Source organism: Juglans microcarpa x Juglans regia, chromosome 1D (assembly GCF_004785595.1).
Source record: "Juglans microcarpa x Juglans regia isolate MS1-56 chromosome 1D, Jm3101_v1.0, whole genome shotgun sequence".
NCBI lineage: Eukaryota > Viridiplantae > Streptophyta > Magnoliopsida > Fagales > Juglandaceae > Juglans > Juglans microcarpa x Juglans regia.
The window spans coordinates 38717899-38731951 of NC_054594.1; the positions used below are offsets into that span (position 1 = coordinate 38717899).

At 37.6% G+C, this 14053-nt stretch overlaps 1 protein-coding gene and 1 long non-coding RNA gene across 2 annotated transcripts; one reads left to right on the plus strand and one right to left on the minus strand.

Annotated features, from left to right (window-relative positions):
• The first annotated feature begins 537 nt into the window (after positions 1-537).
• LOC121252668 lies at positions 538-2466 on the plus strand. The gene is made up of 2 exons (XR_005938265.1): positions 538-906; positions 2269-2466. It is a non-coding gene; the product is annotated as an uncharacterized LOC121252668 (long non-coding RNA).
• Positions 2467-9002: 6536 nt separating this feature from the next.
• On the minus strand, positions 9003-11063 carry LOC121251797 (chlorophyllase-2-like). The gene is made up of 2 exons (XM_041151188.1): positions 10681-11063; positions 9003-9845 (listed from the first exon to the last, which is right to left on the minus strand). The coding sequence occupies exons 1-2, from the start codon at positions 10996-10998 to the stop codon at positions 9168-9170; spliced, it is 996 nt and encodes a 331-aa protein (XP_041007122.1). The 5' UTR covers positions 10999-11063; the 3' UTR covers positions 9003-9167.
• Positions 11064-14053: the final 2990 nt, after the last annotated feature.

Consider the following 14053-nt stretch of genomic DNA (forward strand, 5'->3'; position numbering starts at 1 on the left):
TTCCGCCGTCAGCCTAACACAGAGACAGTGAGACGCTGGCAGAGAGCTAGAGAGAGAGAGAGAGAGAGTGAGAGAGGGCCAGAGAGTGAAGGAAATGGAGGTGGAGTAACTTGCCGGTGTCGGAAACCGAGAGCAAGAGGCGTCGGTCTGGACGTTCCACGGTGAGCGAAGGTGCAGAGGAGAGAGACAAATCGCGCTAGGGAAAACACAGAGGCTTGGTGTGGCGGAGCCTTGTGGCGCACGACGATGCAGCGGATCTTCACGGTGTAAGTGTGAGATTTTAGAAATGAAATTGAATACAAAAAGGAAAAAAGGTAGAAACCGAAGCTTGTGGGTGTTTAGTGGTGGGAGAGTGGAGAAGAGCAGGCCAAAAAATGGGTGCGTCTTAATTTGATATTGATCGTGGAAAAGGGCAGCTAAGATTGTTCATCCGGGTCGAGATTTAATCCAGAACCCGATTATTTGAGTTTCGGTTAAGGGTTTTGGCTCGGAATACACTCGGGCCGGTACTCACTTTTTAAAACCCGGGCTCATTCGGCCTGGATGCGATTTTTGACACCCGGATACCGGTTTTAAACCTGGTACCCGGGTTTACATATAAAACCATCGAAAACCCTAGCGCCCCCCTTCGAATCACACTCAACTCTCTCTCTCTCTCTCTCTCTCTCTCTCTCTCCTCTGCGAAGTGCGATGCCCTACGCCTCCCTCCCTCCGATTCCTTTCTCTCATCTGCTCTCTCTCTCTCGCTCTGCTCTACGTCTGGGTCTGCGTTTGCGTCTGCGATGCCCTAGTCCCTCCTGAAATTACTCTCTCATCTGCTCTATCTCTCTCTCTGCTATCTGCGATGCCGAACGGTGGAAGTGCTTGAGCTTGGGATCCAAGATATTAGAACGGATTTCCGTTTGGGTATGTTTTCTTTCTCCCTCCCTCTGTTTTGTTCTCTCTTTGTTGATTTTGGGTTTTTTTTTTTGAGAATGTTTGAGGAGTATTTTTATGGTAGATCTGTTTGAATGTTTGAGGAGTATCTGTTTAGATCTATTTAGCTACAAAATGCTAGAGCCGTCGGTTATTATTATTTGGAAGATTTGTTATATCCGATAACATATATATATGTAATGAAGATTTGTTATTATTTGGAAGAAATGATTTTTAGGATGTTGTATCTTTGATTTTTCTAGATTTCTTTTTTTTTTTTAGGAAAGTTTGATGGTGATGATGATGATAATTCCTTTGAGGATCTAGACACAGGCCCTTGTGATGATTACTATGTGGTATTTAAGCACCTTGGATTTTTATCCTTAGGATTACTTAGTATGGGGTATGTACTAGACATTATTGCACTCTCCCTCTGCATTCTGCACATTGAGTAGTAAATGGATAATAGTCCAGTTGTGGCACAGAGATGGGCAATTGCAGGGTAGGTAAATGCGATGGATTCAGAGGAGATGATATTTCTAATAATAAAAAAGAATCACTCTTAGCCATGTGAATCCAACATGGTTTGGTTTCCATTCTATTGTATGGGCATCATAGGCAACTATTGAGAAAGAGTATCAAGGTAGGGAAAACAAGGACATGGCATTTGTTTGTTTCGTTGTTCTTCTGCATATCCTGCTAACTGGTTTTCCTACCGTACCTTTACCTTAATGCATATATTGATGTTGAACTCTGAAGATTTTCTTTTCTTTTCTTTTTTTTTTCTTTCTTCTTTTTTTTTTTTTTAGAAACTGGTGCCTTGCGATCAACCCAACAGGAAAAAAAAAGAATTTCGTCGTCATGGCGAAGTTTAGAAGAAAATGCCTTTTAATTAGTGCAAGTCATAGCCTCAGCAAACTCCTCTTTGATCTTAAATGAGGAGCTAGAGAAACTCTATATATATTAATGTTGATGAGAGTTGCATGGCCTTTCGGTTTTATATTGGCATGCACTATAAGTGGTTAATGCTTAATATATACAAAGTCACCATGCACTATGTTGTTATTAGGTTAATTAAGATAGTTATTAGGTACATATATGTTTTCGCAAATATAAAAAACTAGAAAGTTGGGCAAGATTTTTATTGTATGTTCTTGTTTATTAATTTTGCTAAGAGAAGTGGCTGTCTATGGATATGTATTTGAATGAAAACTCTACAAAATATTTGTTAGTGTGGGTGTATTTGGGAAAAAAAAAAAAAAGAATCCATTCTCATTGTAATCTTTAATTTCTTAAGTGGAATTTGTCTTAATCCTTGTATATAATCATTGTTCAAAACTGTGTGTTTTGCAGGATCTCTCAGTCAAATTACTTGAAGTTGCTATTTGATGTGGAGATTAAATCATTGATAGACATGTTATTGATTTTGCAATTCATACATTGTAATTTTGTATATTGTAATGTAACATATAAATATCAAATAATGTAATATGTAATGTATTGTATTGTGATGCATGCATGGATGAATTTATGTATTTAGTATTTAGAACACATTATGCGATCCAACTTGACTTTAAAAAAAATAAAGGCTTTTGAATAAAAAATAATTATGGTTTGAAGTTTTGTGTTTTGCTAATTGAGCTTTTAGAACGCAAATATTTTTAATCAAATAAAGGCTTTTACTAGAGAAAAAAAAAGGGTACAACCCGCAACCCGATCCATCCGGGTTCTGGCCCGAGTCTGACCCGGATCAATCCGGCCTGGGTTCCGGCTAGGATTTGAAATCCGGATTCCGGTCCGGGTTTACTCGAGTTCCTGGGTCAGAACTCGGATGAACACCCCTAAGGGCAACGAGCGCACGGAGTCGTGCTACGTACATAACCCCCATTGGGGGCCTGCGTGTGCATGAAGAGGGTGTTTAGGTCACTTTCGTATAATTTTATTCAAATGTCATAAATACCCCTCACTTCATATCCCTCCCTACTGTCAGACCAAAACACAGACCCAACATAAATTTTCCAGACATGATGTAAAACAAGAGCAATGCTACCCATAAGCTTCACACCTTACACACCTACTTAAAAACATATCGTTTTACCTTTTTATCATATTTTACTTATAAACATGTTTAGAATCATTTTCATTACGTGGTTAAAAAAGTAAAATAATATATTTTTAAGTGGGTGTATAGAGTGTGAGGCTTATGTCTAGAATTTTTCGTAAAACAAACAATCCTAACTCCTAACATTGTTAAGAAGAACCACCCATGACCCTCTTGCAATGTATATAAGAAGCCATATTTCAAAACTACTCCTTCAAGCAAATCCTTTTTTCCAGTCCCAAAGCTTTAGAAAGCAAACACAGAAAGAAAATTGCAAAAACTAAAACAAAATGAGAGGAAAAAAAATCCACTAATTTGGGTAAAGACAACAAATCAAACAAATAATAACCAGGCAAAGTAAACAAAGGAACGGATCAAGGAATTGGGTTTCCTAAAAATCAAGAAGATAAGGACTTTTGGCAATAAAAACAAAAAAAACAAAAACGTAAGGAAGAAAATAAACAAACTAAAACATATTTATTAAATAAACACCCATAAAACAGAGAGATATATACGAAACTTACTCAAAGCCAAAGAGAACAAAGAAAAAAAATGAAACTTGTCCAACCCAATTACATGGCTTAATGCAACACTAAATTGAGGATTGCGTAGAGCACCAGAGCCGTGGTTGATGAAGCCTCATATGTTGGGTCTTCAATGGATTTCGAGTGATGAGGTCAAAGTTTCAAATATTCTGATAAGAGGGAGGAAAGAAATGCTTCGGAGGGAGGGGGAACCGAGTTTGGGAGGGGGAGAGCCTCATTTCTTAATTGAATCGAAACGAACCGTTTCACTTAGTGCGCACGAAGGCCCCAACGGGGACATCTAGAATAATTCTTGTAACGAGTAATTAGATGAGATGAAATGAGTTAAGTTAAGAGAAATTATAAAAAAAAACGAGATAGTATTTTTCCTTCCTAGAAGAAGAAAATGAGAGAAACAGATAAAGTGGGTTGCTTCGTCTTCCCTTTTATCAGGCCTTATATCGGGCTTGCCCAAATAGTTTAGACCGGGCCTAATTTTATGGGCTAGCTCAATCAAATTACAGGCCTTATTAAATGAACTGGACCTTAAATAAAAAAACTATGTTTGTTAAATGCTTTGGGCTTACTTACGTTGTGCTTATTTTATAATGGGCTTTGATTTTTAATCTCAGAATTTAATTGTCTAATTATGCTATTAAAGTCATAATTTGTAGATGAAGATGAGTTATGAATATTTAAAATAATATTAGTACTTATTTAAAATAACATTTTATAGTTATTTATGTATTATTTTGTGGCGGAGGTTTCCAAAGGTTGTCTTGTTTTTTCCCCTTTTCTTCCCATGCATTCTTGTACTCTTAATAAATCTCGTTCAATCTGTTTTTTGCCATCTCTAAAGATATAGAAGTGTGGTTATGAACTATGTCATTTTGTTGCCTCCAAATAAAATCCATGATAATTACCTCAAATAGTTGAAAATTGTGTTTTTCCGTCTCCTGTAGGCTGTAATCCCAACTCTTTCTCTGGGTGTAGAATCATGTTTATCCAGTCTGAAATAGATTGTATTGGCAGAATTGCTAGATTTAGAGGCCAAGAGCTTTGTTGCCATAGTATCCGATTTATTGGACACTCTGTGAAGAGATGTAGTGAGGTTTCTTCCGCCTGATTACACATTGGGCATTCTTTAACTTCAAATTGAGGAATGACTTCGCTCACTCTTGATTTTATGGGGAGGATGTTCCAGATAGGGGTGAGTTCGGTCCGGTCTCGGGAGCTTTTGTGGATCGGACCGGACCTATTCGGTCAAAGGTTTTCCCACCCTGGACCAGACCGAACAGCCTAAGGACCGATCCGGTCCAGTCCGGTCCAACATTTTTTTTAATCGATTAATAAAAATAATTATTTAAAATACTAAATTTAAATTAAGTGATTTATTAAATAAAAATTACATAACAAATTGTACAATTATTAATATATAGTAGTATTATATATTATAGTTATACATTAAAGAATAAAATAATACATTGATCTAAATATATATAGTTATAGACTTAGTACTAATACTATAACTAATAACCATACTGTTAGTATTTTTTAAAATAATTATTAGGATTTATGAGATTTATTGCTTGAATGTTTTTAAGCTTGCATTTATTCTCTTGATTTGCCAGTAGCCGAACATTTTGGTTTAACGTTGGTTTCTAATTAATTTATTGCCGTTATCTTTTTTTGACTTTTAATTCTTGTAAAACACTGGCAAAACGGACTTCTTGGCTTTATACGTTTATCAACGTTTCCATTAACGTTTTTAACGTTTAAACTTTTTTCTCTTAAATCCTTTATGCAGGTCGGTTTATTTTTACGTTTTAAGTTGGTAATAAATGTTTTTTGTGCCGTTTGTATTAACGTCTACCTTCCTTTTAAAATGGAATGAGATTGGCATCCGGTGGGATCTATCTTTTCATCTAGTGTGTGGTTGTTATTCAAGCGTAGTATTTTTTATTTTCGGTACGTACGAAGGTAGTAATTTTCTTTTGAAAAGAGAAAGATAAAAGTGTATATATTTTTTGAGAGATTTTTCAGATAAAAGAAAAGTATTCTTTGAGTAGAGTTTTGAGCTCAACCGCTTATGTAAAGTTGGTTCGGGCTATACGACGATCAGTTGGACTGTTGTATCTTAGAGGAATCAAGTCAAGAGGAGTTCTACTATATCGGTTAATTTGAGATTTTATACACCGCAGAGGGCTTGAATCTCCTGAAAGAGAATGATATTTCCGTGCCTCAGTCCAAACTAGCTTCGTCTTAATTTTATTTTTAATTGTAATTTTTATTATATTATTGTGTAATTTCACCAACATATACTAGTAGTATTACTAATATACTATATTAAATAATACTCTATGTAGTTATAGTGATTTAATACTAACATATTAAGTTAAATATACTAATATTATTATAAATTTATACATATACTATAACTCTTATAATATGTTAACATATTACTATATATTAGTACTATATATTATAGTTATACATTGAAGAGTATAATACTTATGTAGTATTGTGATATATTAATAATTAATTATATACAATTAATTATATAAATAATATATAATTAATAAAATATATTTATATTTTTTTTTAATTTTCATTCGGTTCGGTCTGGGGTGAAAATCCCTTGGACCGGGGACCAGACCGAATTCATTTGATCCTATATAATTTGGACTAGACCGGTCGATTTCTCCGGTCCAGATCAACCGAATCTCACCCTAGTTCCAGAGTAATTTCCATAATAACAGTTTGTGACGGTAATGGACTTTTAGGCTCCATAAGGGTTTTGAAAGGATTTGCAAGGGGTTTTGTTGGGTTGCATTTTGATTTCTTACAGCTATTTGATAAGCTGTTTTGATAGAGAATTTCACATTGCAATTCGAGGACCATATTATCTTGTCTTGTCTCTAGGAGATTGACGGCAACTATATTTTTTGAATTTCTGAGATGTTTTCTTGATAAAAAAATTTTTGCATTTTTGATAAATCCCATGACCGTGGGTTGTCTGTGATTATGTCTGAGACCTTTAGAGAACGGTAGATCTGATTCATTTCTTGGATTGGTTTTGGTTTAAAATTTTCCATAGAGGGAATTCATGAATCTGAACAAGCATTTACCCATTATTAATTTGGTAGCATCGTCCTTGTGTGAGGAGATCTCTTTTTTGAATAATTCCTTTCCATAGGCTAGAGTCTGATGATTTCGGTGTTGCATTCCAAAAAACCAAATTCTTTGTCCACTTTAGAGAGGCAAGCTCCAAAATGTTTCTCCCATTTGAATGAAGACAATGGCTTGGAATTGCAGGGGTTTAGCTCGACTCAAGAAAATAAAAAATTTAAAGGCTAATATTAAGAACAATAACCCCGGACGTAATCTTTATGTCGGAAACCTTGGTGTCAGAGGAGTGCACCATATTTATTATAAATAGTATATATTTCCATCATTTTGTCAACTTTCCAGCTTCTTGTAAAAAATGGGGCCTTTTACTTATGTGGTGTCCGGGTGTAGAACTAGAACCTGTACATGTTAATATGAATGCTATTTCAGTTTTGGTTTACTCAGATCCCCCACAACATCTATGGTTAATTTCTTATGTTTATGCGTCAGCACAATGGAACAGCAAAGCAAATTTTTGGCCTCATTTGGATTCAATACACCAAGCATTTCCAGGACCTTAGATAGTATGCATGGGTAATTTTGATGATCTTCTAAATCATTGAGAGAAATATGGCGGGAGACCGATCCCTTTCAATCAAAATGGCGGACTCAAATCTCTAATGAAAAAAAAAATGGATTCATTAACATAGGATACACAGGTCCAAAACTCACATGATCGAACAACAGGCATGGAAATGCGCTTATCAGAGAAAGATTGGACCGAGCAATTGCAAATAAAAAATGGAGATTGCTATTTTCGAATGCAACACTTAGCTTTATCAACCTCAGATCATCATCCACTTTTGCTACACACAATAGCAAATAAGCAAAGACCCTCGTCTTTTAAATTCAAAGAGTTTTGGATTCATGAACCACTTAGCCACAACATCATCAAAGAAGCGTGGAGCAAAAACTATTAGGGCAACCCAACATACATTTTATGCAAAAAAATCAAGTCAACAAAAGATGCCCTCAAGTTATGGAACAAAAAACACTTTGGGAGAAGTTAGATCAATATACAAAAAAAATGAAAAAGAGATACTCGAAGTGCAAAGCAACCTAATGAATTCTTATAACCAAGAAAAAGAGAAGAGAAGTTCATGCAAAACAGCTTCCAAAAACAAAGGGAAAATGAAGAAATATTATGGAGACAAAAATCAAGAATTGATTGGCTCACTTCATCAGATCTCAACTCAAAGTTCTTCCACCTTTCAACAACAATAAGGAGAAGAAGCAACATTATAGACTCCATCAAATTGGACCAGGTAACTAGTCAATGGACTCTCTTGTTATTAAATCTTTATTTAATAATTAGTTTAAAACAATATACACTTCATGCAATCCGCAAATTCCAGAGCAACTAGAAAATCTTTTCGAGAGGCAAATTTCAAATCAAGATAATGCACTAAAAAGTGCAGCGCCAAATGAAGAATAAATTTTTAGACAAATCCCAAATCACAAGCACCAGGTCTAGATGGAATGACGACACTCTTCTATAGACACTATTAGAGCATCATAAAAAAAGAGGTCATAGAAGTAGTACAAATCTTTTTCAGAAGTAGGAAACTCTTGAAGCAAATGAACCACACCAATATAGCTCTTATTCCCAAAACTCAAAACCCAAGTACCCCAAGTCAATACCGACTGATCAGTCTCACAAATATTATCTACAAATTCATTACCAAAATATTGGCAAACTGTTTCAAAACCACACTAGCCAATATAATTTCTCCTCTTCAAACAGCTTTTATTCCGCATCGCGGCATTAAGGAAAATATCATTATTGCCCGCGAATTGTTCCACCAACTCAAAAGGAAAACAGGGATATATAGAAGGACTAATGGCCATTAAGCTTGATCACATGAAAAAAGTCTTTGCGCGTCTCAACTTTTTTCGTGTTTTTTTGAAAGTAAATTAAAACAGGGAAAGATATAGATCAGGAAACCCAATCTAGTTTAAGAACCAATATAATTACTTAGCTTAAGAATGAATAATCCAGATCGACTTGCATTTATGAAAGGGCTCGTGGGTCTTTATGAGAATCACGAGTACAACGTCACATACGAATAGACACCACATGAACGACCTTGTCAACCCCACTACAACGGTTGTATACTCGAAGAATAAACCACACCCCAGCATGCATCAGTACAATAAAAGAACCACCTACTTATAAACCTACACATTCAAAAAACATATATTTATTCAAACAACCAAACACTGCAACTAGCTTCCTAGTCTTCCATCGGCATGAGCACTACGAACACTCCACGTACGTTCCCGGCCAAGCAAAGCCTTTTTTCCTAATGCAAGTCGTCTTCGTGCAACAAACAGCAAGCTCCGACGTCCACATTGCCAGCCTGTGTCATGCTCTGGCCTGCCTTCACACGCATGACACCACACAGCTGAACTCAATTTATTCTGCATCCATTAATCGACCCTGCATTTTAGAGGTTTCACTAGATATCAAATTCAATCGTGAGATCCACTGGTGCAGTCTCGGTCCCGTTTATTACAGCCATTAAGTCACTATCATCACCAAGCAGATGAGCTTTCATGAATGCAACCACAATTCCTCCAACAAACCTCCTCATGGGCTCCCTAGACTTCCCACTTTTACAGCTGCAATATGTAAAAGTCCCTAGAAGCCCCTTGGTCTCGTCATCTAGCATGTCAAGGTGGCCGTAGTCCTTGGCCACAAAATGACAAGCCGGCGCTTGGCATTCCTTGTAGAACTCCTCATGGTTAACACCCTTGGGAGCACATGCACAAAATATACCGCTTTGTACTTCACCCAAGCCCGTTCCAATAACCATTACAGGCATATGACCAAGCTCAAATGAATGAGGACTATAGGTGAGTACTGGTGGATTGATTTGCATCCCTTCTCTTTTCCCATCAACCGGGTCAATGCCTATTAAGGCAGAGAGCTTCAGAGCAGAAGTTTCTACTTTTCCAAGCGCAAGTGCAAAAGCTGCCTTGCCTCCACGGCTATGGCCAGCAAGTCCTAGCTTTTTTAAATCTGGTTGGACATTTGCTGGAAGCACGTCTTGGAGTCCGCCCCCGGATAACCATTTTATTGTTTCTGCTGTGGACTTTATGTCAACAGATGCATCTAATCCAGTCAGGCAGTATAGCTGTTACAGGCAAAGAAGAATTACAAAACACAATGAGGACGACATCTAAGGGACAAGGACAATCGTGAAGCTGTATGAGTTAATCATGTGAGTGGGGAGAAGAATTTTATGAAGACGAGATATATGATTCGAATATCTCGACTGCACATCTCACAAATAATCAGAGTAAATGGTAACCATGCAATCTCATCAGCAACTGCAAGGGAAGGCCTTTTCAAATCCAGTAGATTTCATGGTTTGAAAGTGTTCTGGTCATGTCTCCAAATTGAGATCTACCCCGGTGCTTTCCTTCTCTAATTTATGCCTGAATTTTCAGATTCTTTGTAAACAAAACTTTACATTACTGACTTCAGACCCATTTCACCAGCCGACACCAAAGTGTACGTAACATGTAAAAAAGTTAATGACCGTGGTGAGTCTGTGATCTAAAAGCATGAACCAAAACGAAAATATGGGAATTGTTTGAAAATATTGCTTAGGAGGTTTTTAACTGAAGATTATACCCACTGTACCTAATATTGTACCCACTGTACAATAGATCACATGTTAGCAATATTTGATTACAAAAACACTTAAAGGCATGAGAGAGAGAGAGAGAGAGAGAGAGAGAGAGAGATTTTCTATAATATTTTATTTCAAACACTTCCCACAATTTAGAATATGTCGATCTCACAGTATTTAATGTTGAGATATACTATTTACAGGCACATTGTGATATTTAATATCACAGATCCACGTGCATTATGTTTATAATTTCTAATCTCCAAATCATAGCTAGAAAATAATTTAAAACAAAAATTATAGGAAATCGTCATTTGGGAAAGAAAAGACTAGCCTGAGGGGCAACAACAATGAATCCATGGGAGGCGATATGTCGGATGAGCTGAGAATAAAATGAGTTGCGGAGAAGGTAACCATGAAGGAGTAGCAGCAGTGGGTATTCTCCAGCTTCACTTGGCATGGCAACCAAAAGCGGCTTTGGGGGTGGATTAGCAAGTGTAGACTTCTTGAGGCAACAATATGGTTCCACATTCTTAGGTTGCTCCGTATGGTACTTGCCAAAATCAAAAACATTTGCTGTGGTGGTAGTATTAGTAGTAGCTGTGCTACTAGCAGCAGAAACAGCAGCATCTGCAGAAGTAGAAGCAGCCATATATGAAGCTGGTCTTAATTATATATTTGTAGCTACTAGCTGCATCCGTTTGATGTATTTTGGAATAACTTCATTTGTGTGCTATTTATATAGCCTAAGCTAGCTCGGGAGTAAAATATCTTCTTGTCGTGATACAGAAACTAGATCAAACGTTGGACTTGTCTGGTAGTTGTAGCTAACCATGGTCCGATATTTATTGTCTGAATTGTCCGGTACCTAACCATAGGCCATGACCGGCCAAATTATGATTGCAAACTGGTACTGGACGTGACTGCCAAATTCATTATTACCAATGGCATGTGATAATATCATTAGAAATGTGAGATACAAAGAAAAGTTGCACTTACTAAAAACACGTTCTACTCATGTTCAATGCACCAAAAAAGCTACCCTCGTATATTTTTTGTTTTGTCCGCGCAACTTTTCTGTGCAGGAGGGAGCTCTCAATAACTGTGCAACATTTATACACAGAGGTAAACCAATGAGGTGATACGATTTCCTAGCCAAACAAGGAGCAAGTGGTATGAGTAGGAGTGTGTAATTTGTACGACAAAATTAAAGTCCTTTGCAGGTTGATAGTGTGGGCAGGGCTATCACATTTATGTTGGGTTAGTAAATGGGTACCCCACGATGATCTATGTAGTGTTTGGAGATATTACAAACAATTAATCAAGTTTCCACTACAAATAGTTAATTAACAGTTAATTAGTTTCAAAGAAAGTTAATTAACCATTCCATCAGGAACTTTTTAAATGAGAGTGTTACGTATTAACTATATACCCTTTATACCTCCTGCTGTAATAGAATTGATTCTCTGTAAACAATGTATAAATATACACTGACTTGATAATGAATTGTAAATAAAAACCATTCAGGAAATCTTCCTTTCTAACATGGTATCAGAGCTGCTCGACTAGCAGTCTTTCTTGATCCATGGATATGTCTTCACACTCCTTGCCTCAGCCTCCATTCTTTGCTCTTTCTTCTCTATCTCACGTAGTGACTACCAAGCTTACTACTGAGAATTTCTTGCTTTGGAAAGTTCAGATATCTACATACCTTAGGGGACAGGATCTCTATGGATATGTAGATGGAACTATTCGGTCACCCTCACAGTTTCTTCCTTCTACCACAGAATCTGTTCCAAAAACCAACCTCGAATACCTTATTTGGAAAAGGAATGATCAGCTAGTTCTTAGCATCCTTTTTTCTTCCTTATCAGACTCAATTCTTGGTCATGTACTCCGAGCCACCACAGCCTGTGGTCTCTAGGATTCTCTTCTTACTCTTCTCTCTTCCCAATCTCAAGCAAAGGAGTACCAAGTACGTTTTCAACTTACCAATCTAACTAAAGGAGATCGGTCCATCACCGACTATCTTGGTAAAGCCCGCTTTCTTGCTAATACACTATCCTCTGCTGGAAATCCCTTGCCAGACAAGGAAATTGTCACTTATTTACTCAATGGTCTTGGACCAGCTTATGAGCCCTTTGTGACATTAATTACAACCAGATCTGATCCGGTTACCTCAACAGAACTCTATCAACTTCTATTGGTACATGAGAGTCGGCTCACTCATTCCGCTCGATTTGCTACTGAGTTCTCAGCCAACTTTAGTTCATATGGTAGTAGAGATCAACGTGGTGGACGTGGAGGAAGACAAGGAAGAGGACGGGGCCGCTCAACCGGCAGAGGTGGACGTGCACCCTCTGGAAACTTTTATCAAACACCCAACACCCAACATCGTCCAACGTGCCAAGTTTGCAACAAACAAGGTCACGTTGCCCTCCAATGCATGCATCGATTCAACCAATCCTATCAGTACGAAGCACCATCCTCATTCTCTGCTAACTATGCCTCTCCAAACCAAAACCCACCTTCAAACACCACCCGTATCCACCCTCTACATACTATGACCCTACCTAGTACCCAGATTCTGGAGCTACTCATCACTTAACCCACGACCTTGGTAACCTCAACCTCTCCAGTGAACCCTATGGTGGTTCTGAGACAATACGCATCAGTGACGGTTTGTGCCTCCTTATACAAAACTCTGGTAATGCCTCTCTTCTTTCGAACTCTTCCCCCTTTTATCTCAGAAATCTCCTTCATGTACCTGATATTTCAAAGAATCTCATTTCAGTTTGTCAATTCTGTCTTCATAACAACTGCTTTTTTGAATTCCATTCTTCCCATTTTTGTGTGAAGGATTCTCGGACCAAGAAATGCCTCATCACCGGTCCAACTAAGAATGGCCTTTATGCCTTTCCACCAGCCATAAATTCGTCTGCTCAAGCTTCTGTTTCTTCCTACCTTGGCGAGCGAACATCTCTCTCGCAGTGGCATCACCGTATGGGCCACCCAACCCGTGACGTCGTCTCTTCCGTCGTGCGCAACAACTGCTTGCCCATAGTTCCCAGTAGCTCTATGTCCAAATGTGCATCTTGTCCTTTTGCGAAATGTCATAGACTTCCGTATGTATCTAGTGGGCTTCAGTCCTCACAGCCCTTAGAACTTGTTACTGTAGATTTATGGGGCCCAGCACCTGTTGTTTCACATAATGGATATAGATATTATGTTTCCATTCTTGATCATTATACACGTTATACCTGGATCTTCCCTTTGAAGTTAAAATCAGATGTTCATCAAATTTTTCCCAACTTTGTTACTCGAATAGAACGACTCTTCAACACCAAATTAATTAATTTACAAACAGACGGTGGAGCTGAATTTAAACCCATCACCACTCAATGCATTAAACTTGACATTAATTATCGCTTCTCTTGTCCTTATGCTCATCAGCAAAATGGGCTAGTAGAGCGTAAACATCGATACATAGTTGAAACTGGGCTTGCTCTACTAGCCCATTCCTCTCTCCCTTTATCCTTTTGGGCCGAGGCTTTTGAAACTTCTATGTATCTCATTAATCTTCTTCCCTCCAAAGTTCTCCACCATATATCACCTCATTTCATGGTTTACAATAGAGAGCCTGATTATACATTCTTAAAAACCTTTGGGTGCCAAAGCTGGCCCAATCTCAGACCCCACAACAAACA